The sequence below is a fragment of the Plectropomus leopardus genome, chromosome 24, assembly GCF_026936395.1.
Source record: "Plectropomus leopardus strain MGB_pleo_1.0 chromosome 24, ASM2693639v1, whole genome shotgun sequence".
NCBI classification, from domain to species: Eukaryota; Metazoa; Chordata; class Actinopteri; order Perciformes; family Serranidae; genus Plectropomus; species Plectropomus leopardus.
The window spans coordinates 7,295,977-7,322,494 of NC_142199.1; the positions used below are offsets into that span (position 1 = coordinate 7,295,977).

Sequence of the window (26,518 nt, forward strand, 5' to 3'; positions counted from 1 at the left end):
TTAAGAGGTGAAGGGCGGACATTAGTCACAAATGACACAGTCCTTGGCTGAAAAATAAACTTTCATAGTTACCCAGAAGAAAGTATATTAGTTATTATTTTGTATTTACACTGGTGTTTACATCAGAAACTTGGCTGAAAGAAAAACGTGTCTGGAAGACAACACACACCCTCAAGGGGTAAATTAGGACTTTAAGAAATTCTGTCCAGCTGTTTAAGAAAACAAAAAAACACCAATTATGGAAGAAATTATAACTTAGATCAAAGAGAATTCCTCTTGTGTGTTGTGTTTTATATTTAAAAACATTTTGGTAACAACTTAAAAAGAGAAGTCAAAGGCAGAGGACGCTGTAATCTATCACTCTTGGACTCTTTTCCTGTTTAGTCTCACAGATTCCTGAACAAGAGCATACTTAAGAAAGTAACGACAAACAGCTTGTTTTAAACAAATTGAAACTCCCGTCGACAAGATCAAAAACTCCTTTTTTTGGGCAGTCATTTCAGATGCGTTTGAAATATCCTAAACATCAGCCACTTAAACGACTGAAGTACTGAAGAAAACTGAAAGGATTATCTTTTGAAAGCTACAATAGCAGGTCAGATAATATGGTAAAACCACACATTTTAAAATCCTGAGGAGACGGGAAACGTGTTCTCTGATATTAGAGAACAAAAAGTCTGATCGTGAAATGTCTCTGCGATTTTTCCTGAAATATTTCTTCTCTTCCTCACATCTTTTGTCTTCACGCTCTCTTTACCGATCGGGTCTTTGGAGGCAGAAGACTTTTGACTGGTTGTCTCCTGAGGCAGTTATGGCGAGAGACGCTTCCCTGAAAGATGAGAGAAATCAATATAATTTCACAATAATTGACCTAAATATCACTCTATATCCCTAAACTGTGGCAGTATATTGAGAACATTTTAAGAGACAGGACAATATAGTAAAAAAAAATCTTATTGTTACTCATATGCACGATTTGTTCTTAGTTTGTTAATGTTTTCTTAATTTTTTGCTTTCTCTGAGGAACGAGAACATTTTACGAGTGCTCCTGAGCGCTCGGACCAGGATAACAGAAAAACATCTCGCTTTTAAAGTCCACAAATTGTTGCCCAGTGCAAGAAAAAAAAAGTTTTATATTTAAGGAACGTTTAAAAAAATGCATGAATATCAATTAATCAAATTTAGATGGTGTTTTAAAGTAATTATAATTACTGGATTATTACATTTCAGGGCTAAAGAAATCCTACTGTACTTGGTGCACTGATTCCAATGACTGTAATTTCAGTTACTGTGCGCCCCTCTGCTGACCACTGATGTATTTTTAAGTACAATTACTAAAGTACTATACTTCAGTACAAATCTGAGGAACTTTCATATTACTAGTGTTTTAATTTCATGCCATATTTTACTTTTACTCCACTACACCTCAGAGGGAAATATTGGACATTTTACTCCTCTGCAATTATATACTTTACAAAGACTTTTTCACACAAACCATATTAAAGTACACAAGGGCAGCTGAAACAATAATAATTAAATTAGAAAACTAACTGGCAATTATTTTTATAACTGTTCAAGTCTTTGTTCACAGAAAATACATTTCATGGTTCCAGCTTCTTATGTGCATGTATGAGGATTTGCTTCATTTCCTTTTAATTACTTTGATTTGTTAGATTTCACTTTTTACTTGTGTCAGAGTCTTTGCACACAAAACTTCCCATATATATTATTTAGGGGGCGTTACTTGTGTTAATATGTGACTTATGATCAAGTGGGATTCATCATGGAGCACACCTGGAAAAGAGCAAACTTGGGCTGTTAAAAACATTTGGTGCATCTTGAGTTGACTTCTCTTCTATTTTCTCTTACCAGAAAATTAAGAGAAAATTTAAGAGAACATTGCTGCATAAGATCCAATTTCTCATTTGGAAATAGTCAGATAAGATTATTCTGGGAAGCAGAAGTTGTTTATTTATTTGATGTTATTATATTGATGATCGAAGCTAGTCACCTTCTGGTAATATTCTGTTTATTATGTTATTGCATTCTGCTAATTTCTCTTTCTGTGCATTAAATTGCTATGTCTGTTACGCCTTTCTATGTAAACTAGGTGCTGGTCGGTTATTGAGTGACTGTCATTATTTGCTGCACAGTTTTTTGTGATTATTTGGCATCCCTTTGTCTCCACACTCACGTGAGCACTGACAGTGTCCTGACCAAACACCCTGAAATGATTGCTGCCACACATCCAAACATACATACTTTCATATTCAGTACCTGTTGAGGGTGAAGTCGAGGATCTCTGCAGTGTGGCCGCGGTACTCGGACACCATGCTGCCAGAACGAGCGTCCCATAAGCGCAGCGCTCCGTCTAAGCAGCAAGTGGACACCACAGAAGAAGACTCTTCCCACTGCAGGTGCACGATGCCGGCCTGGAGGAAAACAAAGGGGGATTTTATGTGACGCCAGCAGCTGTGAACAGATTGCATCTTCTGCTCTAAACCCACTTTAACACGGGTTTGGTCGTTAATTAACTTCAACTTAATGGACTTGGAAAAATCCTTTAAGTCATCTTATTGAAAAAAAAAAAAATAATGAGAAACAATACAAAGTCATTATGTTTTTAGAATGTTTTTCATTACTTTGATATACTAAGTCATTATTTAGTATTAAACTCATTATTTTGAATATTAACTCATTATCTAGGGATATTAACTCATCGTGTTGTGATACTATGTCATTATTTTGTGATTTTAACTCATTATTTGGGGATATTAACTAGTTATTTTGAAACATCAACTAATAATCTTGAATAAGTACCTCTTTTAGAAAGATTATTATTTTGGAATATTAACTCATTATTGAGATATTACCCCGTTATTTTGAGATATTAACTTATTATTTTGAGGTACAGACTCATTATTTTGTGGTACTATCCCATTATTTTGAAATATTCACTTAGTTTTTGAGATATTAGCTTAATATTTTGAAATATTAGGTCATTATTTGGCAATATTAACTTACTATTGAGATATTACCTCATTATTTTGAGATATTAACTTATCATTTTGAGGTACATACTCTTTATTTTAGGATATTAATTCATTAAGATTAACTTAACATCTCAAGATACCAACTTGTAAGTCTGGGATAATAACTCATTATTTTGAGATGTTATCTCATTTTTTTAAAGAAAGTTTTTCACTATAATGGCAAATCTTTTTTGTATTTATCACGTGGGTAGAAATGGGCTTCATGAGTCTTCATTTGTGTGAACTACAAAATTAATTCCTCAGTTGGAATCACCTTAACTGGACTGCCCTGACGGCCCCAGAAGTTGCTGCTGGGAGATTTTAGGAAAACGAAATAAAGACAAATAAGAGTCCATGGCGGTATGCACTGCAAACTAAACTAAACAGAATTTCTGCTGCTGGTTACCTCATGTTGGCACCTGTGCCTCAGGACATGTGTCGACAGGTCATATATAGCCAGAGCCCCGTCCAGGTACGCCACGGCCACGAGAGGCAGACTGCAAGAGAGAGGAAACATTCAGGAAACTGTAGCAGAGCAGTGAAACTCTGTCAGTGTGGACACTTTTCTGCAGTTTAATGTCTGCTTCATTTCCAGCCAGACACATGTGAGGTCATGCTGGGTAGCTGGTGACTCTCACAAACGTGCGATTTCCTCACATGTTGCAGAATCCCACAGATTCAACAGAATTGGATTCTTCCTCGTCTGTTGACCCTTTGGCTTTGACCCCCTCCACAGAGTACGCTCCCACCACCTTCAAACACAGAGATTGGGAGCTGATGACGCACACTTACAAAGAAAACTGTTCAAAGATAATGTTTCTAAAAGAGCACAACACAAATTTCTTCTCTGTCTTTTATGACAGCGTTGTGACACCCACCTTGCCTGTGATGGTGTTGATGAGTTTGGCACAACCGTCCACCGAACCGGTCAGCACCAGAGAGCCGTCCTTGTTACATGCCAGGCAGGTCAGTGCCCCCTGGTGTCCGTCCTGACCTGTTGAACCGGACATAACCAAATCGTTTATGTTTTTGATGTGCAAACGCAGACAGAAGCTCTGATCCTGTCTGTGTTATTGACCGTTTAAAAGAGTTTTATGTAATTCATTCACAGAGTTTATATAAGCTGTTCTTGTCTGTTTTATTGGGCTGTAATTCTGTATTTGATTAAGGTCTGATACTTTTATAGTTTCACTTATTGGCTTTTGTTTATTGTAGTCTTCTGTTTGTTTTGTTCCAGGAGACAATTACCTCTCTTAACACCGTCGCTTCACAATAAACACCAGAATGACTTTCCTATTGGGGTCAGAGCAGCCGACATAAAATGCTCCTGTCACGCACTCTTATCTTGAGAATAAATATCTCTGCTTTGTCCTTCCCGATTCTGCTATAAATGCATTTATAAACGTTGACTCTTAAAGTGACCTGAATTATAAAAATCTAATAAAAACCTAACATTTGAAAGGGACTTGCAGGATGATGCTCTTTAAACTCTGGTCTTAGCTCCATGTCACTCTACATTGCTGACTCTTGCACCTACAGTCTATTTAACTTATTTTTCAAATTTTGCATACTGTACCTCTGCAACTGCAGTCACTCCGCACTTTACACTTGTATATATGTATATATGTATAGTCTCTTAGTTTTTAGTTCTTAAGCACATTCCTTTTATATTCTATTAATAATGTGTGCTCTTTATTCTCTTTGTTCTTACTGTATGGCGCTGCTACACCCCAATTTCTCAGTTTTGAGATCAACAAAGTCTATCTATCTATCTATCTATCTATCTATCTATCTATCTATCTATCTATCTATCTATCTATGAAGCTACATCTGAGAGGTGCCAGACTCACCTTTGATGACGTGTATGGCGTTTCCCTGCTTCAGATCCCACACACGCACTGTCCCATCCTCATAGCCCACCACAGCACGTTTACCTGGAGAAAAGCAAATAAATAAAACACATTTATGTCAAGACTTTTATGACAAGACCTTTGTCTTTTACTGAAGTCTATTCTGCATTTGGAGCATAGAAATAGGGATCAATAAAGAACAGAAGAAAAAAGGTACCTTGGCTGAATAAATACAGTTCCAGGTTGTAATTTCTGGAACTTTAAACGTTGCTAAGTTGATTTTAATTGTACTTTTAAACACTGCAGGGTTTTTCCTGGCTCAAAATGAGGTGGAGGTGGTGCCATACGTTCATGTGTATCACACCTCTAACTAGCTAAAAGAAACACTTTTTACAAGCAGCATATTTTAGGAGCTTTAATAACAATGGGACTGGAAAAAAGTACAATTGTTAATAATCTTTGGCCTACTATAACATTAAATATTTTTTTCACTTCATACACCGCTCCTTAATGGTGAAATGTGTTTCTTTTTGTCCCGATGCTTGTGATGTGTCATGTACCTGGATATTCAGCTGTGTCTGTAATGTGAAATCCTGGAAGATTAATGTGTGATTTTCTCTGGTGGTCCCTGTAATATTTGCTTGTTTACGGAAGTAGCAGATTACACGACCTGATTAAGCAACGTTTGAGACCGAGAGCATGACCACAAATACTGATATAATTTTGCACCTTTGATTCAGGAGGCAAAATATTATTTACACAAATGAGGAGCTTGTCACGTTTTTTAAGCATTAAAATAAAATCACAAGTATTTTAAATCATTTGGAATAAAGGCAGGATGAAATTTGATGAAACCAGCCGCCTCTTGATTCTCTATGCAGTAAAACAGCCTGCACTGTAGAGCACCCTTTATTTTGGAAGCGTCACTGTGTCTTTATTCCCTATTTCTCACCATCAGGGAGGACTTTGCCGCTGGTGGCCTGGCATGCAGAACTCTGGAAGGTTTTACAGTCTCCTGAAGGGATCTTCCACATCCACACGTTGCCGTCGTGTGCTCCCGCCAGCAGCACCGGAGCGCAGGGATGCCACTCTAACCACTGAGGAGGAAGCGGGGCAGACAACCACAAATTAACACAGATTATTTCCCTCTAATTCCTGCTGCAGCTTTCAACTGGTGGCCAGTGAGCAGATCTTATAATTACCAAGGGTTGAGTGCCTTGCTGAAGGGCAACTCAGCAGTCGTGGTTGATCATTAACTTCCTCCACAAGACCACAAATTCTTAGCGTGAGCGGTTATCCTCTCTGACTTTCTCATAAATTCCTTCAGCTCAAATAAAAGACTTTTTACAAGTGCTTACAGATGCACAAACTAAACGGACGCATATTCAGGCTGATGCAGTGTTTCTGAATTACACTCTTAAAACTCTGCACTTAAGTTTTTACCTCCAGATCTCCCACTTCGAACGACCAGATCTCCTCTTTGGTTTCTACTTTCCACACTTTAATCATGCCACTCATGTCACCCGAAGCCACCATGGAGGAGTCGTGACTGAACATGGCGCACGTCACAGAGTCTTTGTGACCTGCAGGGACAAAGACAAACAAGTGCTTTTATAGATGTAGCTTGAATGTAGTCTTATATTTCTATTCTTTGTATTTTCTCAACTCATAAAAGACATAAACTAAACAAAAGGTTGTGAAGTTGACGTGAACGCTCTCACCTGTGCACTCCAACAGAACTTCTCCATCGCTCACCCTCCACACAAAAGCCTTATCATCCTCTCCTCCGGTCACAGCCATGCTGTTGGTCGCAGGATCCAGACTCACGCAAAATACTGAGCCTGGACGGAGCAATGGTCAGTGTCATTTTAAGGTTTGAATCTGCCTTATATGAGAACAGATAATCGAGGCAAAATGCTACCAGTGTGTTTGGAGAAGGTGAGCTCGCTGTCATCCTGCTCTGCCTCCGCTTCCATCTCATCCTCGGTCTCCCAGCCTTCATCATCACCTGCATTTGCAGCATCTTCGAAGTCAACATCCTCCAAGTCATCAGCCAGGTCATCTTACAGTGAGAGAGAAAGACATTTTATTTGAGGCTCTTTCTAAGAATCAAAATGAATTATGTGTAAAAAATTAAAAAGACGATTAGGCAAGTAAAAACAAAAATTAGAATCTAAACAAAAGAAATTAAAAATAAGGGACAAACTTTGACAAATTAAATATAAGTAAGGTCACATAAATTAGACAGTGATTGCAAATTGATAGACTGAATGTAGACAGATTCATAGAAAATGTTATAACAGTATCAGGCCCTGAGCCTGGTGGTGCGAGAGCAGAAGTTATGATAATTAAAGTAAAGTTGAGGATCCTCTGTGTCATATTTCTCCGTTCAATTAACAATTAAGATGAAAGGTGATTATTGAGCTGAAAAATGTCCCACAAATCCTGACATATGCCCCTGAACATTTGTCAGACAGTAATTGTCAATTTAGATTATCATTTGAAAATAGTTACAGTCAGAGTCTGTTCTGGATTCATGAGTAGGGAAGGGGTGGTGCAAATAATTTTTGAAGTACTTGGGAATAATTATGTTTTATATTTTGGCTTAGGGGAGGGGCATACAACTTTAAATGGCTGTATTTTGCATTCATGTTAATGTGTAATTGAATAACAAAGAAAATCTTCCAGATGTTTTCTGGCACAAATGACAACAACTATATTGGCAAGAAATATTATTTTTTTAAACACTTTTTTACAAGCCATTTCATTGACATTTTTTTTTATAATATTATTTTTTATTTTTTGCTGATTTTCAGGGTTTTTTTTTTTTTTTTTTTTACTTTTCACTAATTTCTTGCTAATTTTTGGATTTGGATTTTTTTTTTAAAAAAGAAGAAAAATCAAGGCAATTTGCTCAGGTCTCAAAGGGTTAATCATAAATCGGATTTTTTTTTTTTTAAATTTGACATTTAATTTAGTGTAAATTGAGGATTGTGCAATTTAGGGAGGCTCAAAGAAAAAAATGTGTACATTTAGGGAGGTTAAAAAACACACAAACGAAGTCACACAGCTCTCTGATACATTAATAACACTCCCTGACCAAACAAATGTCTGACCCGACAATACCTGTCAAAAGTGAGTTTTTCAGTCTACCTGGACAAGGCTCCGCCTCGTTTAGATCGATGACTTCGATAATTTCTTCATCTCCGTGGAGCTCAATTTCATTTTCCTGCGTGTTATCCATGCCGTTAGCCGGCTAAAGGCTAGCAAAACAACCGAAAACTAGTACAACCGCGCGAGGAAGGACAGCCACCCTCGCTTTAGGCTAACTCACTTTTAGCTAGCGACTAGCAGAGTCCTAACGAGGTTAAAAGTTACACTTTCACTCGTCGGTGTTATGTTAATCTGAATAAAAGGCCGTTAAATATCCAACTAACTGTGTCCCATGTTTTCCTCACATGCCGCGGTGACTGGAGAGACAGACGCGTAATGATGATGCAGAAGACAGCGTCACTCCCTCAGCACCGTTGACTTCCACTAGATGGCGGTGTTCTACAAAATGACCATATGGGATAATAATAATAATAATGATAATAATAATAATAATAATAATAATAATAATAATAATAATAATATAATAACAATAATAATGTTAATAATAATAACAATAATAATAATAATATAATAATAATAATAATAATAATATAAATCAATATATTCATTGATATTTTACATACTGCTTTACAACCCCTTACACTTTATATACTATATACTGTGTAAAAACATATTATGATATACTATTATATACTATTGTAATATATTATATTATATTATGTTATATTATATTATATTATATTATATTATATTATATTATATTATATTATATTATATTATGTTATATAATTTTATATTATATTATATTATATTATATTATATTATATTATATTATATTATATTATATTATATTATATTATATTATATTATATTATATTATATTGACATAACAGCTCCACCAGTCACAGAGACACGTAAACCCCTTCATCACGTTAAGGTGGCGATTGTGGGATATGATATGAACAATATAAACATAAGTTGTATCGGTTTTTTTTTAAGTTTAAGAAGTGGTATTTTATTTATTATTGTGTAGAAATGTATATAACATCAATTTATTTATTATTACATGCTGCTTTAGAACTGTCAATACTTCTACAAACAACACAATATGATGTTGCATCATATAATATAATAATAGTAGATATAGTAGTGGCAGTAATATTATCAATATGAGTATTGTTATTACTATTATTATACTATATATATAGTAGTCATATTAGTATTATTGTAATTTGTATTAAAACTATAAAAATTTCTCTATATTATTACTATTGAGTAGAAATATATATTTTATTATATATTATTTTATTAATATTATGAATATTAATAATACTACATGTGAATTATATGAATATGAATAAGTGTGCGGCGAATTGGATGTATGATGGGGGTTCTTGATCAGCTTCTGGTGGATCTTTGTAAAATCCAACAGGGCCTGGAGACATCAACAGAGAGCTGCAACCACAGATGCTGATGTTGGCAGCAGCGGCCTGTCAGAATCTGCAGGTGAAAGCCGCCGCTGTAGGTTGATGGCAGAGGCTGTTGGTGGAGTTTTGGGTGCGTTGGCTGCAAGTTTCTCGTAGAGGCTGTGGGTGGAGGTTTGGCAGCAGCAGTCTACCCAAATCTGCTGGTGGAGGGAGTGGGTGCAGGTCCCTGGAAGAGGCTGCTGGCTGAGGTCTGGCAGCAGCGGTCAGTCAGGATTTTTAGTTGGAGGTGGCGACTGCTGGTTGTTCGCAAACGCTGTCAATGGAGCTAAAGTGGCATCTATGGCTCAGAATCTACAATTGGTGGCGGTGGCGCCAATGTGTTAAAGAAAATTTTGGTGGAGGATTGGCAGGGGTGTTTCAACATGAATTTCAGGTGTAGGCAGTGGTCTCAGTGTGCTTGCAGAGGCTGTGGGTGGAGGTTGGCAGCAGTGGTCAGTTGGACCCTTCAGTTGGAGGTGGCATCTGCTGGCTTCTTGTAAATGCTCTTGATATAACTAAAGGGGTATTTGTCTCCCAGAATATGTAATTGGTGGCAGTTGTGTCCATTTGTTTGAAGAGGCTGTGGGTGGAGGTTTGACCGTGGTGGTCTATGACAACCATCAGGCGGAGGCGGTGGATGCAGGTTGCTGGCAGAAGCTGTGGGTGGAGGTCCTGCAGCAGACGTCAGTCAAAACCTTCAGTTGGAGTTGGCAGCTGCTGGTTGCTCGCAAAGGCTGTCGATGGAAGTAAAGGGGCAACTTTGCCCTCAGAATTTGCAACCGGTTTTGGTGGCGTCATGTTGTCTGAAGAGGCGTTGGATGTGGGTTGCTGGCAGACGCTGCTGGTGGAGGTCTGGAAGCAGGGGTCAGTCAGAACCTTTAGTTGGAGGTGGCCACTGCTGGTTATTCACAAAGGCTGTCGATGGAGAAAAAGGGGCATCTGTCTCCCAGAATCTGCAATTGGTGGTGGTGGCGCCGAGTTGCTTGAAGACGCTGTGGGTGGAGAGCGTGGCGGCTTTTACAGGCTTTTCATCAGCCGCCGAGTGCTAATGCTATTTTAAGACATGCTACATTTTGATTTTGAATACACAAATTCAGATAATAAAAAATTTAGAAACATGAATCTTAAAGTAAAATATCTCAGTGCTATGAACTCTGTGGTTTTAAAAACAAAGAAGCATGCTCTGCGGTGCTTTGCAGTGGGACTACAGATTATTGATTTAACCAACCAGTCTCAGCAAGTGGCAGGAAACCACATCACAGATATGTTTACTATCATTCATTTTATTATTAATAATTGATTTATTAATAATTTCTTATGTGGAACGTCTGCTGTTGGGTTACAACTACCGCCACCACTACCTTTTCACTATAATGTCTCACTAATTTTTCACTTTCCATGTTTAATTACACTTTACTACCTTGACCCAGTCATACCAAACCGAAGCACTACCAATTACCACTATAAGCATAATAATAATGATAGTCAGTTACATCATCAGTGGCAACATGTAGATAATAATTTGGCTCCTTATTTTCCTTTAGATAAAGTCCCTATTTTGGTGTTGAGTATTTTATCCAGAAGCACCCCAGGAAGCAAAACTCTATTTAAAAATTCTTGGCCTCTTAGTACTTTTGAATTATTGCTGTAAAGTATGCCTCATAGTGTGACTGTAATAAAAACTCTGATCATGATATGTTTCCTCATCTTACCTTGTGATTATTCTGTGTTGAATCTTGCCGGGAGAACAGAAATCTCTTGTTCCCTCCATAATTAACACTCAGTGGCCCGCTCTGTAGTGAGGAGTGCATTGGGAGTTCAGACACTTCTGAATCATCACGCCTTACTACTGTCGCGTGTAGTGTCAAAAAACTGTAATTTACACATCTATTATTACGGGAACAAAGGTTAAGCATTACATTCTGGGATTTTAACTAAAATAACATCATGACGAAATTGTGCTCCTTTTAACAAAATATTATAAATGCAGTGTGGATGAACAGCTGCATTTGTAATACAATAACATTACTCAAAATCAGACTTGCTCTTTTTTGACAGAGACTTTATCATAAATGATTTGACACATCACACACGTCTAATCATGATTTTAGCAGATGTACAGTCATATGATATGTTTAGAGAGATTTAAGAGACTAATTTACCTCAAATTTGGGGGAGATGTTAAAAGCAACACAGCAGCAGAGGGCCAGTTTTCAAATTTTCAGGTTTTTTTTTTACCATTGACCAAACATTGACTTTTGTCTGCCAAACATGTTACTTTAGATTAGCCGATTTGATGTCATAAATGCATAACATTTATGACATCAAATCGGCAAATCTAAAATAACATGTTTGTTAACGTTAGTATACCTGGCATGCTTTATGCTTATGCTTGCCTGCTACAGCTTATAGATGCATATACTAAAATGTGCATCTACTAAAAGTAAATGATGGGTACAAGGAACAAAATAACAAAATACATATTCTTTTACAGTAAATTGTTGATACTGTTTCCAGCTTTCCACCATTTCTCATACCCTGAAACATCATGCAAACATCACAACTCGGCAACTTGTTCTGGAGACTCCCTGAGAGAAACTGCCCAGTGTCGCCATGTACCTTTATTCCTGTTTGAATTAGTGAAATAATAAATAATTTTAAAAAATCTATAAAATAAAACAATAATTCTAAATATTTTTTTCTTAATAATTTCCCTGGTTATTTGATAATTCACTTATTCTCTATTTCTCTTTTTAAGATAAATTTCTTGTTTCCTCATACTAACTTTTGCTATTTGTGTGCCTTTTCATTCCACGTTGCTAAAAAGTTGAAATCAGCAACAAAAAAAACCTACAAAAAAAAAGAAAGAGAGAGAGAGAGAGAGAACAACAGAAAATTACCTGAAAAAGTGCTGAAATAAAACAAAAAAATAATAATTATTAAGAAGAAATATATATTTCTATAACCTTATTTTAAGTGTTCAGTTATAATAATCATAAATACTGTTTGCTTTATACATGTTTTCCTGGTTGTCCGCTGATGATTCTCCCTCTTTTCAAAGATAATTTTCAGGTCATTTTCTTGTCATTTTTGCTATTTGTGGGACATTTCATGCCAAGTTGCTGATTGCCTTCTTCCCATGTTTTTGAAAGAAATTAAAGCAATTTTCCAACATTTCAAAGGTTGAAATGCTTGTGAAAGTAACAGACTTTAATCATGTTTATTTCTGCTGTAAAGGTGAACATTTGAACATCTGCAGATTGACTCGCTCTTAGAGTCAGCCTCAAGTAGCCATCGGAGGAAATGCAGCATTTGACACTTTAAGTTCCTGACCTCTGACCTCCTCTGTGCATTCAGGTACAACTGTGAGACTGCAAGCACCTGAACAATATTAGAAGCAGAACAGTAGTTTATTTTAAAAGGAGCCCTCCTCTCTTCTTTCATCTCTCCATCAAAAGTTCCTCAGTCTGAGATATTTTATGAACACTTAACCTAGTTTGTCTACTTCAGGTTTTTGGGGGTTTTATGTCTCTTGCTATATGCTGCTGGCAGGGCTCTGGGTGCACTGCATGCCCAAATAAGTTTTACTGGCAGCCCAGGCCCTCCTTTTCAAGCCGTCCCTGGAAAAATACAACCATCTTATGATGTGGTAAGATGTGGAAACATCAGGGTGTACGTTATTTAGACATTTTAAATCTGCAGTGAGTGAGAGATTTATAAACTCTCTGTGAGTAACGCTGGAAGGAGAAGTTGAACTTTCAGGATGGAAAGTTAGATGACATTAGTTACGACGCTGGTTATAGACGCTTCATTTCATCAGTGTGTTTCAGCAATTTTTGTTATGGCAGTTGAGCCAGCAAAGGACTTCATTCAGCTCCTGTTCGCATTGCCTAAAAGCCTTTAATATTGTTAGATTAATTTGGCAACATTAATCAAGTTTTTGGACATTTTTACCACAGTGGGTAGCAGCTGATTAAGACCGATGATACAAATACTGATCCAAGAGCTTATATTTTCCTATATAATTAAATTAACTAATTTGCATACCAAAACATGGCACTGTTTTTCTAAGAAAACGCCTTTAAAACAGCTCTGAGACCATCATGAGACACTCAGTCTCCATTAAAACCCAGACTTAGGAAATTCTTTTCATCCTAGCAGCTCCTTGAGGCACTGAGGGTTCACAAATAAAATTCAGAAAATGTCCTCATAAGTAAAAATAGACTGGTCACATCAGGACGCACGACACGACTGGATAAAGTATGAGGAGGCAGATACATCTACAGGTTTAATCCTGGTCAGGAGCATAAACTGTATTTACTGTCTGCTCAGGAGGAACAGGAAATACCATATATGCAACAGAGCTGGTTTGACCTCAGAAAACATGCGATTCAATCCCCTGAGCAACCAGGACATCCCATAAAAAAAATCAATCACTGGCTGAAAATAAGCTGGGTTTTTTTGTGCTCTTTTTAGTTATTTAGTGTGTCTTTTTCTTTGTTATCAAGATCTGTTGTGATGTTATGGACACATAATGATTTTCTTCACATTTTACTGATTATGCTTGTGTATTTTTACTTATTGGAACAGAGTGTGAGATTTAAGGGGATTTAATGACATCTAGTGGCAATAATTGCAGATTGCGACCAGTTGAGTTCTGGTTGGAATTCCTTCAGTGTTTAGGAAGTTTTTACTGGGAGCGTAATTATCCACAGAAGTGTATTCCTCCCCAAAACAAGTGGACCCAGTGATTTAAACTGGTAAATACATGGAATAAAGTAGTTTCAGGTTACAAATTATAGTTTATTCAACGCTGTTTGGCATGTCAGAGCCAGGCCTTTAGCCCTGCACCTCCTAATGTGTGCAGCCCTTTTTCTGATAGTCTAAGATCCAGACGTTACAGATGTTTTAACTGGGATATCCTGACGGATCTTCTAAAGGTAACACATTTTAAAGAAGCAAAATACATGAGAGAATAAAGAAAAAGATGACATTTGAAAATGTTCACACACTTTATTGTTTTATTTTTTGTTTTAGTTCATTTGTGCCGGTTTCTCAGTAGCTCATTTTCTGGTTCATAATAAATACAATAGAACAGATAAATAAAAATGGAATTCAATTCAACAATAAATAGGACGATATAAAATAAAATAAAATAAAATAAAATAAAATAAAATAAAGATTGTGAGGGCCTAGGGACCTGAATTTGATATGCACTGCAAAGTGGGATTTTAAATGCAGTACTTTTATTTGATTTTTTAAAAAAATTATTTATTTATTTGATGTTTCCATTGTCGTTTTGGTACTTTTGTAAAAATAGCAGCTATTCTTCCATAACTGAACATCAACCAAATTACAGTCAAATTTATAATCCTAAAACAGGGAACTGATTTGAATAATAAATATGTGATTGGCAAGTCCGGAAATCTTTTAACCACTAATTCAAAGGTGATTATGCTTTCAAGTTTAACAGCAAACTGAAGGACTGTTCAGCGCTGATAGTGGAGTTTTTTTTTTTTTTTTTTGCTCTGAGAGCTTTCCACTTTGGTTTTGTCTTTAGCCTAATTTTACCCAGACACTCTGGAACAGCACATTGGGTGGGCTTCTCTCTGCCGTCATCAGGACAGCAGAGGCAAAGAGCGACCCGTCATAAAAACATTTCTCGGTTTATCACTCCAGCAAGCTGGTTTATGTCTGCAAAGCAGGACACTCTGGGGTGCTGTTGCTATACAGGCACACACACACATGGAAACACACACTCTGTCTGACCAGGACGTGGAGCCATATTCATCTACTTTGTGTGTGCGTGTGCACCTTTACACACATGCACACACACACAAACAGTATCAGTAATAAGGCCTGGGAGCTGTTGCTGTGTGAGAGGTAATTACTCCATGCAGCTCCGCGAGGCTTTGATGGAAAGTTTTAGACTAACTGGCTCGACTGTAAGTAGCCTTGACTCTGCTTCTTTTTAACAAGAACCCTTTATGGCTCGTTTTGCTCTCTTTTCTCTCTTAAACGCTCCAGTTTCATGGTATCCTGGAAAGATTTTATGTCTCGTTTTCAAATACAACACAAGAAAATGGCTTAATTCACATAATAGTATCGATTAATGTCGGAGGCTGTTGTTGCACAGCCCGTCACATGCTGTCAGAAGCACTGTGAGACGTTTGCTTTCTTGCTGGCAAAGCAAAGCTTCTTTATGACACTGAGGTCTGCCTGCTTTGTCTGCATGCTGCGTCTGACTCATGTGGGAGCGCGTTGGGTGAGATGACGGCTTCCCTTTTCTAACCACTAACAGCCAGTTGTGTGTGCACTGCAAGTGGTCTGGTCCACAGCCTGTGTGTGATGTGTCTGCTGTGGTAGCAGAGCGGTAGTTTGTGCAGGCCGTACACGCTCGCCTGTTGACTTTCTAGCCTGATTGCTGCTCCTTTTTTAAGCCAGTGGCCAAAAACACAAAGTATTTTTGGAACATCATCACTCAGGATCTGTGTTTTTGGCCGGAGTCATGTAAGGTTCTTTGGTTCAGATGCTTTTAAAGGCATCATGCTTCAAATAAAAAGACTTACAGCTACCTAAACGGGACATAAACATGAAATGGAAGGAGGTGACTCCCCTGGATGCAAAATAGTTAAACTAACATAATCAGCGATTTGGCAACCCGAGTGTGATGTTCACTGAATTGCAAATGTGCTGCTCTGGGCAATATAAGCCAATCTAATCCCTGCTTTGACATCACTGCTCTGGACACATTCACTCACACACGCACGTATACACACATTTGAGTGTTTTTTATGCATGTCTGCGTCAGCAAAAGCTAATAGACAAACAATACGGAGGTCCAAGACTGACAGAAAAGTATAAACTTAATGCCTTTGTGTCACAATGATGGAGATTGTTTCTGAGAATAGGATGAGAGGGTTGTGTAAGTTTGTGTTAGAGTTAACATTAAGCTTTTACATGAATACACACTTCAAAGCTTTTTATTATTGTTTTCAGTATTAATTTTTTCTTTTTTTAGATATGCCAGTGCCGTCCACCCCTTTGGTCCTGACAAATATCTCTCTACCTGATGAACTGACATTACAGTTAGTGCAAGTACTCATCACTGATTGATTTTGATTTGATTTTTTGATTTTACCTGCAAAATGTTACTCAAGTGAACCTGTACTGACCACGAAGAGACTGAAAAAAGACCACAAACAGACAAAAAAATAATACAAACAGACAAAAAAATGACGACAAAAAGACACAAAATGACTTCAAAGTGACCTCAGGAGACACAAGTACAAGCAGACTCATAATTGTCAGAGAAAGAAAAGAGAAAATGACCTCTAAGAGACATAAATTCAATACAAAGAGACACAAAATAACCTTAAAAAGGCATGCAATTATTACAAAGACACAAAATCACAATAACACACAGAAAATCACCACAAAAAGACACAGAATGACCTCAAAGAGACACAAAATTGCCACAGACACAAAATCAGTACAAAAAGCACCAAATGCCCTCAGAGAGACATATATCACTACAAGAAGAAACAAACAAACCTCAAAGGGACAAAAAATCACTACAGAGACACAAAACTATCTCAAATAGACACGAACAACCACAAGGAGACAGAAAATGACAATTTAGAGACACAAAACGACAAAAAATACACAAAATGAACTCAGAGAGACATAAACCCACAGACAGATGCATAACACCACCAACTGATGCAAAACAACCATAAAGTCTGTGTGTCTTGTGCCTGTGTAGGAGAGGTGATGGGGCCTTTTGTATATCTGTGCGTCGGGCCCCGTTGTCTCATAATCCGCCCCTGATTGAAAGTGAATATGGTGTCCAGCACATAAACAGAAGGATTACAAATGGAGCCTGTGGCCTCTATGATATGTATCTTATGTTTGTTTTCATAAACAGCACGTACAGTTCAGAGGGAGATGGTCTGCAGCCGTACAGGGTTTAGCCCTAAAGAGCTTACTCAAGCACAGCAACATCAGAGATGCCTCCAAGACCGACTGCCTTACGTAACCGATGCTCATCCACAGAAATTATAATCCTCTGTTGCTATGGATACGGCTGTCCCAACGGGCCTCCCCTGTACTCCAAAAGAGGAGCGACCTCGATTAATAAATGCAAGCACAAAGCTGGGACAGAGCTAAAAATAATAATAACTGAAGAAAAGGGTCTTTTGACAGTAATAAAAGTGGTGAAGTGACGGGGGGAAGGTCAGGGCTCAAGTATGTAAGAGTGCACCTGCTCTGCTGACGTTCCCTTGAGCAAGATGGGAAACTGCCAGAGGACCCTGACCTCTGATCTCCCTGTAGAGGAGTATAAGGGAAAAGATGGTGTTTGCCTTCTTGCAGGAGAAATGATAATGAACTATGTGAATATTAATGTTTTAATGATGTTATTATAATCATGATAAATAGTGTGATAAAAGCGGTAGTTCTACCTTTCTGAGGGGTTGCTACGTGGAGAGACTGTGGAGTAGCTAATGTTAGCTCTTTGAAATGTCCTAAAATCTAAGAAACTCCAAAAATTTGAGAAATGTCCCAAAATCCTACAAATGTCCTAAAATCCTAGAAATGACCTTAAATCTGAGAAATGTCATAAAATCCGAGAAATGTTCTAAAATCTGAGAAATGTCCTAAAATCCAATAAACATCCTAAAATCTTAGAAATGAGTTGAAATGTTGAGCTTTTTCCACTCCAGGTGGTTAAAGTACAAATGTAAACTTGTCCAATCAGACTGAAATATTAACAGTTAAATACGTTATTGTAACAACTATATTGCTTTTTATATCATTAATAGTATTAAATAATCCTGGTCAAAAAAACACAATTGAACAAAGTTAAAGTTAAAAATATACCAACAAATAATATACACTATATACTGTAAAAAGCCTAAGGATATTACAGTGACACTAAAGCACCTGACCTTTGACCTAGATGAGGGTTTGAAAATATGAAAGCAATGTTTCACTCTAGCTACAAATCTTGGCAGTGATGAAGTTAAATCATGTTTCAACCACTTCCTCTCTTAGGTGGGTTGCCCTGGCCCATTCAGGTCCAGAATCAAATCCAAAATTTCTTTGAGAATGTGAGTGAGCCAGAGGAGCCTGAAGGTATGAGAGCAGATCAGAGCTGTGTAGTCTACCTGCGCTTGGTGAGTAACACCCTCTCTCCGCCTGCAGACGTAACCTATATAGAAACTGGTTAGCATATTACAGTAATCAAGTCAGCTAAACCAGGCAGTGGTGTTGCAGTTTGCCTGTGGGCGGCTGCTGAGATGCAAAATCAAATATAAAGTAATGGAAATAAAAGCATATTGGATTAGAGAAGGCAGCGGGGAAGGCGTTTAATGTTGCAATGAGCAAGAATTGGATAAAAACGTTTGTTTCATTTTGCCACTACTGGTTATGGAAAGTGTTGAATAATGGAGGGAGGGTTGGTAATGTTGCTGTAGATCTCAGGCAGCAAAATGCTTTCTATCATTGGCCATTACAACACAAACGCTATAATAACAAAATGTGAAATGTGGAGTTGATGGGCATGAAACGCTCTCTGTAACTTCTCTCAGTTTCCTTTAAAATGGCCTGTTTGTTCCTTAGTAAACAATTATAGCAAACAGTTTTGCAGTCATAGTACAGAAAAATCACAACAGAACTACACTTCATTCAAATGAGCATATTCTCAGAACATTAGTCATAAAAAAGGACTAGAAGACACATATAGTAAATTTATAGTAATAACATAGGAGACACATAAATTAGGAGACAAACATATGCATGTTTAAAATACAGGATATACAAACATACATGTATTATAACTGGAGACAAAAACATATATGTATAGTCATTGGAGAAATAAACATACATTATACGCAAAACCATAACATAGGATATAAAAACATATATGTATTCATGATAAAATTATTACAAAAGTTGTACTCAGATCAACTTGAATATCTTGGACTACCACAGGAACATTTAAGCAATACAACAATGACACCACTGTATATAAACCAAAGGTTTATAACTAAGGTCAAAACTAGAATAAGGTAATTAAAAACACACCACTGAGGTACGCAACTGTGTGATAGCCTGTTATCATTATGACAAAGCATATTAAAGCCATAATGGTCACAAAGGTATTATCAGGTTACTGTAAACTAAACTCTGAGTAGCACAGACACACTAATTATTAGTGTAAGTCTATTGTATATTATTATGGATAAAAAAAAGACTAAAAGTCAGTATTAAGATACAATAAACTCGCTATTGTTACACAATAAATCCCAAAATGAATAAAGTAGGAGTGTTTAGATACTTTATTTTAGAGGTAAAATGCCAAAATGCCAAAAAGCAAGACGAAGAGTAATCATTAAACCAGGAACTGGGGAAACGCCATCATAAGTAAGTAGTCACCTGAGGCAGCATAAAACCTAACGATAGAAAGATAAAAACATATAGATATAAAGAATAATGATAACAATAATAAATAAAAAAGGGAAAAAAATACATAAAAACAATTAAAAAGAATGATATACCAACCAGTAAAAGAGACTCAAATATATAAATGAATGAATGAATTAACAAATACATAAAGTTAAATTCAAAGCCAAACTAAAAAGGTAGGTAATAATGGTTCTCTGGTCAATAAAATGCCACAGAGCAGGATAGGATTGTTTATTGTGTACCACATATATACAAACTAATATATGTATATAATAGAGCCGTTACAGGAGATGAAAAGCAGTTATTAAAGTTATTGAAAACAAAAAAAAACATTAGAGCTGTTGGAATATCCCAGTGATAGTTCATATCATATAGGACACGCCCAGAGACATTTTCCTTATTCATGGCCATAACACACGCTTTCATCCACCACATACAGGCTGTATACTCGTAGATAATCACATTTTCATCAGGCTGAGCCCGCCCCTGGTAAATGCAGGGGCGCTCCATGTGACGCTGGGGCTGTTACAAAAATCCAGTATGGCGGAATCTGTCAGGAGATGAATTTTCTCGTCTCCCCTCTTCCTTGCGCGGAGAAAAACCCCGGAGTCTAACATGGGAGAGAAATAAAAGCCCCGCGGGACACATGTTGGGACGTTTGGCTTCCTCGTGGCCCGTATAGGTGAGCTGCTGGTGTGTTTGCGTCCTCGCGGGATGAATGTGTAGCCGAGCTGCGCTGCTTTGATGTTGATATTCAGGCAGGGATGCGATGCACAGACAGGATTCATCAAAACAATGTCCGGCTGAAGTTTCCACTCTGATCCGCTTCGGCGGCGGATCCCCGGTCATTTTTTCGCGTCTCTCTCGAGCCCGAGTCTTTTCGACTTCTGGTAGGAGCCATTTCTCATCCTAAAAGCATTAATCGAAACATTTCCACACGGTTTGTTGCACTGTAGCGGGCGGGAAGTGTGAAGGCAGCGGAGGGGGGGAATAGACAGGCGATGTTTATTATGCCGATTGTTGCTGAGCTATTTTTAGTGCACGGCCGAGCCTTAGGCTTTAATGCAATATACGTAGTGCAAACACGCCTCTGTCGCCTTGTATCCGTGTTATTGGCGAGAAAAAATGCGTAAAATGAAGGTACAGGCCTGCGTAAGTGTGTGTTTGAGTGTGTGTGAATGGTTCGGGATGGGCGGTGGTAATTCTCTGCATGCGTCAATCTTTTTTTTGTGAATGGGGGCGTACGGGTTGTTGGAGCTGTTAAAGCAACATCAAAGCAGCATATTACGGCTTGTTTAAAGTGCTGTTATGCAGACTAAATGGTTTGTAGCAGGAAACATTAGACAGAGGTGATGCATTTTTGTCGTTAGATGTGTTTTGGAGTTGGGACTGGAGTGCATTAGGACAGCTGAGTGTACCCACCTTTTTGTGACAGTCATAATTAATGCATTATGTGCTTAGATTTTTGAGAATTACAGCTAATTTCCCCCCATAACTGTTTTTTTAACCCATTTTTTCCAGATCTGTGTTTTTATTATTCCTCCACTTTGGGCTTCAGGGCTTGTCTCCCCAGATCTGTCACCCTGCATCAAGCAAGCTCTTTTTAGGGACAATGGCCTAGGACACACACACACACACACACACACACACACACGAATACCCCTCCCGAGACAGATGAGATGCCCTGGGAGAGTGGCGTTGCATGAAGCCCCCCTGGAGTGTCAGCTACTCCCCATGACACACACGTTCACCCCCGCCCCACCCCTCCTCGCCTTTGCTTTTACATCACAAAGCGCAAGTGTGCGTGCACTGTGCAGTGACCGACTTTTTTGGGGGCAATTTGTCCTGCGGCTGCACTGTCTGGCCCTCTTGTCTTGAGACCCACCCCCCTCTAAATGCACACACACACATGCCTCCATGCTGCTTCAGAGGACCTCTGCAAACACACACACACAAGGGCGTGAACATGCACGCTAACCCCACGCCACCACCGCCCCCTCACCCCCTCGCCCCTCACCCACCTCGCCCTCAGGCAGTTTTACCCCTTTCTATTTGTGGTGGTAGAGTCGACTTGATGCTTTGGGCTCGAGCCGTGATTACGTCTGACACTCCTGCTCCAGGCTTGAGGAATTCAGGCTACTTTCCGAAAACAAAGAAAAGAACAATCATTTATTTTCAGAAAGGCAAAAGGACATAATTTCTCTCCAAAACAATAAAAATAATCAAATATTTCTGCTAAAATTTGCATGTTCACGATTCTAACAGCACATTCTAGAAGCATTAGTCATAACATAGGAGATACAAACAATAATGTATCATAATGTTTGTCTCCTGTGCGGTGATACAAACACATGTATCACAGCACAGGAGACAAACATAAATGTATCATAGGAGACAAACACAGTGTGTATGTTTCATCATCATAGGAAATACTAGATTCTAGTATCACAGTATTTTTCTGCAAAATCTTGTATTGATGCAAAGACCCTAAGTATTGTTTTTATTATTATAAAACTTATTCATATTGCAAATGCAAATTAAACTTTTGGTAGCCTATTAGACCGATTGCTTTTTCAGTCCACATGATATATTTTGCTGCATTAAAAATTACTGAAGTAAGAAACTTAATTTTTTTTTCTTTTTTCAAATCAAAGTTTTTATTATAGTCTTAATTATTTATAGGACAGCACAAGCATGAAAGGGGGAGAGAGAGGGGATGACATGCAGCAAAGGGCTCTAGGTTGGAATCGAACCCGTGGCTGCTACGGCGAGGACATAGCCTCTGTACAGGGGGCGCCCGCTCTACCAGGTGAGCTAACGGGCGCTCCATATAAGTTGTGAGAAACTTCTTAACAGATAAAACAGACACTGGCAATTTTTTCCAGTGGTTAGATGATTTAGAGTTGAAAAAAGGTAATAAAGCTCAATTTATCGCAATATATATTATCACAATACTCAGCATATCACTAAATGTTTAAAATTGCATCCATCACGACTAAAGTATTGTAATAATAATGTAACGTGGGGCCTCTGGTGATTCCCACCCCTAGGAGTTACAAACACATATGTATCATAACATAGGAGGTACAAACGTATGTGCATAGTCACAACTTAGGAGACACAGACACAGTATGTGTGTAGTCATTAAGGAATTCAGGATAATCTCTGAAAACAAAGACAAATACAATCATTTATATCCAGAAAAGGCAAGGACATAATTTATCCCCCAAAAATAAAATAATTAAATGTGTCTGCTAAAATTGACATGTTCATGACTCTAACAGAACTGTTCCGCCCGTTTCAACAGTCAAAGTCGTACCTTTTCCATATTTTTCTTGATCTAGTCAAAAAGAAACTATGTCTGGGACAGGCAATTTATTGCCCGATTGGTTTACAGGTTCTTGCAGTGTAAGCACGACGTCGAATTTGAGGTCGTATTGAGTTTTCAGCGGTGGTCTTGGATCTTCTTTGCAACAGTATTTTACTTTTAAAAGTTCAGAGTGTATTTCAAGGGGCTGAGTTCCATAATTGGCCAGAAAACAGGAAATATAAGCCTCATAGGCATCTATAAATTTTAAATGATACTTTTTTACAAACATAGTGAATTTCATGTACTTTTACTAATGTCAGAAGACAAGTCTTTGGTTGCTTTTTTTCAGTCATAATCCTTAGTTGCAGGCCTAGATTATATAATGGCTTTGATGGACATAAAACTGTATTTTTTCACAGTTATTTTAACATTTGTGAATGTGCAGGCCATATCAGCTCCATGCGAGTCCGACAAGAACCGTTGTCATCTCCAAAGTAGTGTCAGGGAAAGATCAATACTATAAATAACTGAAAAATGAGCTCTGTGCGTGAGATGTTAACAGGGAAGCACCTCAACTCATACCAATATCAGTGCTCTCTTTTTTACACATTTAAAATCGTTGTTCCTCATGCTCCTTTTTTCCCCCGTATAGGTTGCATCTAGACAGCGAGCTGCCACTCTGATTGGAGTAGCCAAATCTAAAGCCTCATGGGGATTGGCTGCTGCTGCTGGAGGTTTGCTTCCCATTTCCAGCCTTGAGGGATTCTTGACGGACCGAGTTTTGGATCAGCTTGAACACAAGCATTCAGAAACCTGACACACTTCACAGTTTTGGCAGGATAACAGACTGCCACCCTGTAAATCACATCTGCACTTGCACAAACACACATCTGTTCTGCAAGACACACACCAAGCCGGGCGCTCACCTGCCGCACTGAGTGGACACCCACCTGACCGACCTGTCAGCCATGACCTCACACAGCCACCAAGGTAAGATCTCTGGCATCACCTTTGTACTTCTTGTTTCCTTGTCCATCAGCATGAATCCGTTTTTTGTAGGTGGAAATAAAGATATTTTACACACTTCTTTGTGCTAATAACAAATGAATGATACAATATTGCAATGTGACTAAAGAGTTTATTTTGGGGTAATTTCAAGTTTTATGTGACCACAGATTGCATAGTAAGATTTTGCTGATATTGGCCTCTTATCAAACAAACAAATATCAAAATCTGCAGTTGAGTTTTTAGCTGTTTTTTTATGTTCTGGGAAATTCATTTTGGATAATATTTGGATAGTCAGAATCATCTGAATTAACTTGCTCTTAGCTAGAGCCCTGGAGTGTTAAGTTTTGTATGAAGGGGATAACATCTCTCATTTATTTTGTCTTATTTTTTTCCTTTAATCTGACCCGGTAGCATCCAAACTGTTGCAGAAAATCTCCGAATCTGCCTGTAATTTAAGACCAAGATTATTCATTTACATCTCATAGTTTCAGAGAAACACTTGGGCATAAGAAGCCTGAGCCAGAGGTTAAGGATTCACTAATGCTCCCTAGATTTTATCAGTCTGAGTTTTAGTAAATACTTTTTGCATTTCAGGACAGTTTACAGTCTAAAAAAAACTTTAAATACTTGTAATGTGTTGACACAAGAAGTGCATAAATACCACTGTGCAATACTGACAAAATATGCAATATTAAGCTGGAAAAAAACATTGTTAACACTTGTTTAAAAAGTGGCAGAGCGGCAGACAGTAGATGACATCTTGCAGCATCCTCTCTGCCGATGCACTAGCTGTTACGTGTGGAGTAATGAGGATTTAGCTCCTCGATACAGTCGCATTAAGGGATATCTCTCTGCAGCTGCCATGTTAATATATATATATACACACATTTTGATTTTGAGCACAGACAGATCGTGGCTCGCTAAAACGCAATAAAACATTTTAATCTGGTCTTATGACTGTTAATTGGCTTGATTCAATATGAATGAGCTCCAGAGGGCGAGAGGAAAAAGTCCAGAGCGCAGGCTCATTAAGAGAGCCTACTTTCCTCTTTGACACCCAATCAAGCTCAGTTTAGAAGCTCGGGTTTTGGCTAGCTGATAAATTATTCGGTAAGCAGCTGGCAGATGAAAAGGTTAGCTCCCTGGCCTGGTCGGTGTGGTACCTGACAGAGTCGACTGTGTTTACTTTGTACACCTGGGAGTGTGTGCACTATAAATACCACAGCTGAGGTAACCACCGGGCCCCGAGGGATACGAACGAGCTGCAGCCTCAGCCGGCGCCCTCAGCCCTCCAACATCTCCATCACTGACACATCTGAACACACCGCGGGCGGCACAGCGGATATTTAGTACTCTGCCGCACACGTGTATGCTGAGAGGAGACACTTTGTCCACAGACGTCTCGCTGCAGTGTCATCTCACTTTCCCAGTCCCCAAGCAGAGCCAATCGCATTACATTGTTAGATCAACCTGGGATTAGTGTGGCTCAACAGTTAACACTAGACAGCCCATTTTAATTCCTTTACATGTTCACTCATCTCTTCGCCAAACACAGCTGACAAATTGAAACCGTGCTAAGCCGAAGAAATGACTGACAAAAGCAAAGTGATATGTTAATGGTCAGAGGTGTGTTTATCACCTGGAAATAAATTTATTCAAGACGCATTCAAATAATATTTGGTAATCTGTTTCTGAGCATGTTTTAACTGCACTATTTGAGTTTTTATAATCAAGTCAGAGAACAAAAATGTGCATCTTTCTCTGATTGTTTAGGAGATAATTTTATGGCAAATCCCTACTTTAACAAAGTAAAAGTTCCTCCCATGCTGACACTTTTTTTTGCACTTTTTGATGAATTTATTTTATTGGCAATCATTAAAATAAAACTCCGATACAGATAATCGTCAAAATGCCAAATATTGGCCCCAATAATCGTCCAGGCAGATAATCTGTTGACCCCGAGTGTGGATCAAGCTTCAAAAACAATGGATCCTACATTTCCCATAATGCATCTCAATAGCATCTTTCATTAAAACAGCCTTCCTCGACAAGCAAACTAAACTCGTGTAAAATTGGCAAAAAAAGCCCCAAAAAATCAAATTAAACCAGTCATGCAGACTCATGCAGTCTTTTTATAGATCAATAATTGCTTTTAATTTCTAAAATGTTTTGGAGATGATACCTGTATCATTATTTTATCACAATATGACTCTGTTGGAAGAAGACAAACAGAGGTATTGAATCAATGCCCAGATCTGCTCACAGCCAAGG

The 26,518-nt window shown here is 38.1% G+C and overlaps 2 protein-coding genes across 2 annotated transcripts in view; one reads left to right on the forward strand and one right to left on the reverse strand.

Annotated features, from left to right (window-relative positions):
• Window positions 1-78: 78 nt before the first annotated feature.
• On the reverse strand, window positions 79-8,375 carry aamp (angio associated migratory cell protein). Its single transcript, XM_042513364.2, has 11 exons — window positions 8,036-8,375; window positions 6,804-6,944; window positions 6,604-6,723; window positions 6,326-6,465; window positions 5,835-5,979; window positions 4,883-4,966; window positions 3,911-4,026; window positions 3,690-3,784; window positions 3,439-3,529; window positions 2,278-2,432; window positions 79-829 (listed from the first exon to the last, which is right to left on the reverse strand). The coding sequence occupies exons 1-11, from the start codon at window positions 8,124-8,126 to the stop codon at window positions 754-756; spliced, it is 1,254 nt and encodes a 417-aa protein (XP_042369298.1). The 5' UTR covers window positions 8,127-8,375; the 3' UTR covers window positions 79-753.
• A 12,042-nt stretch (window positions 8,376-20,417) lies between these two features.
• The window catches only part of LOC121962721 (histone deacetylase 4-like), an 80,115-nt gene continuing 74,014 nt past the window's right edge, over window positions 20,418-26,518 (forward strand). Inside the window, exons 1-2 of the mRNA XM_088074317.1 lie at window positions 20,418-20,611; window positions 23,892-24,229. Coding sequence (XP_087930443.1) covers window positions 24,208-24,229 — 22 coding nt within the window. The 5' untranslated portion in view covers window positions 20,418-20,611; window positions 23,892-24,207. The remainder of the gene's footprint in view (window positions 20,612-23,891; window positions 24,230-26,518) is intronic.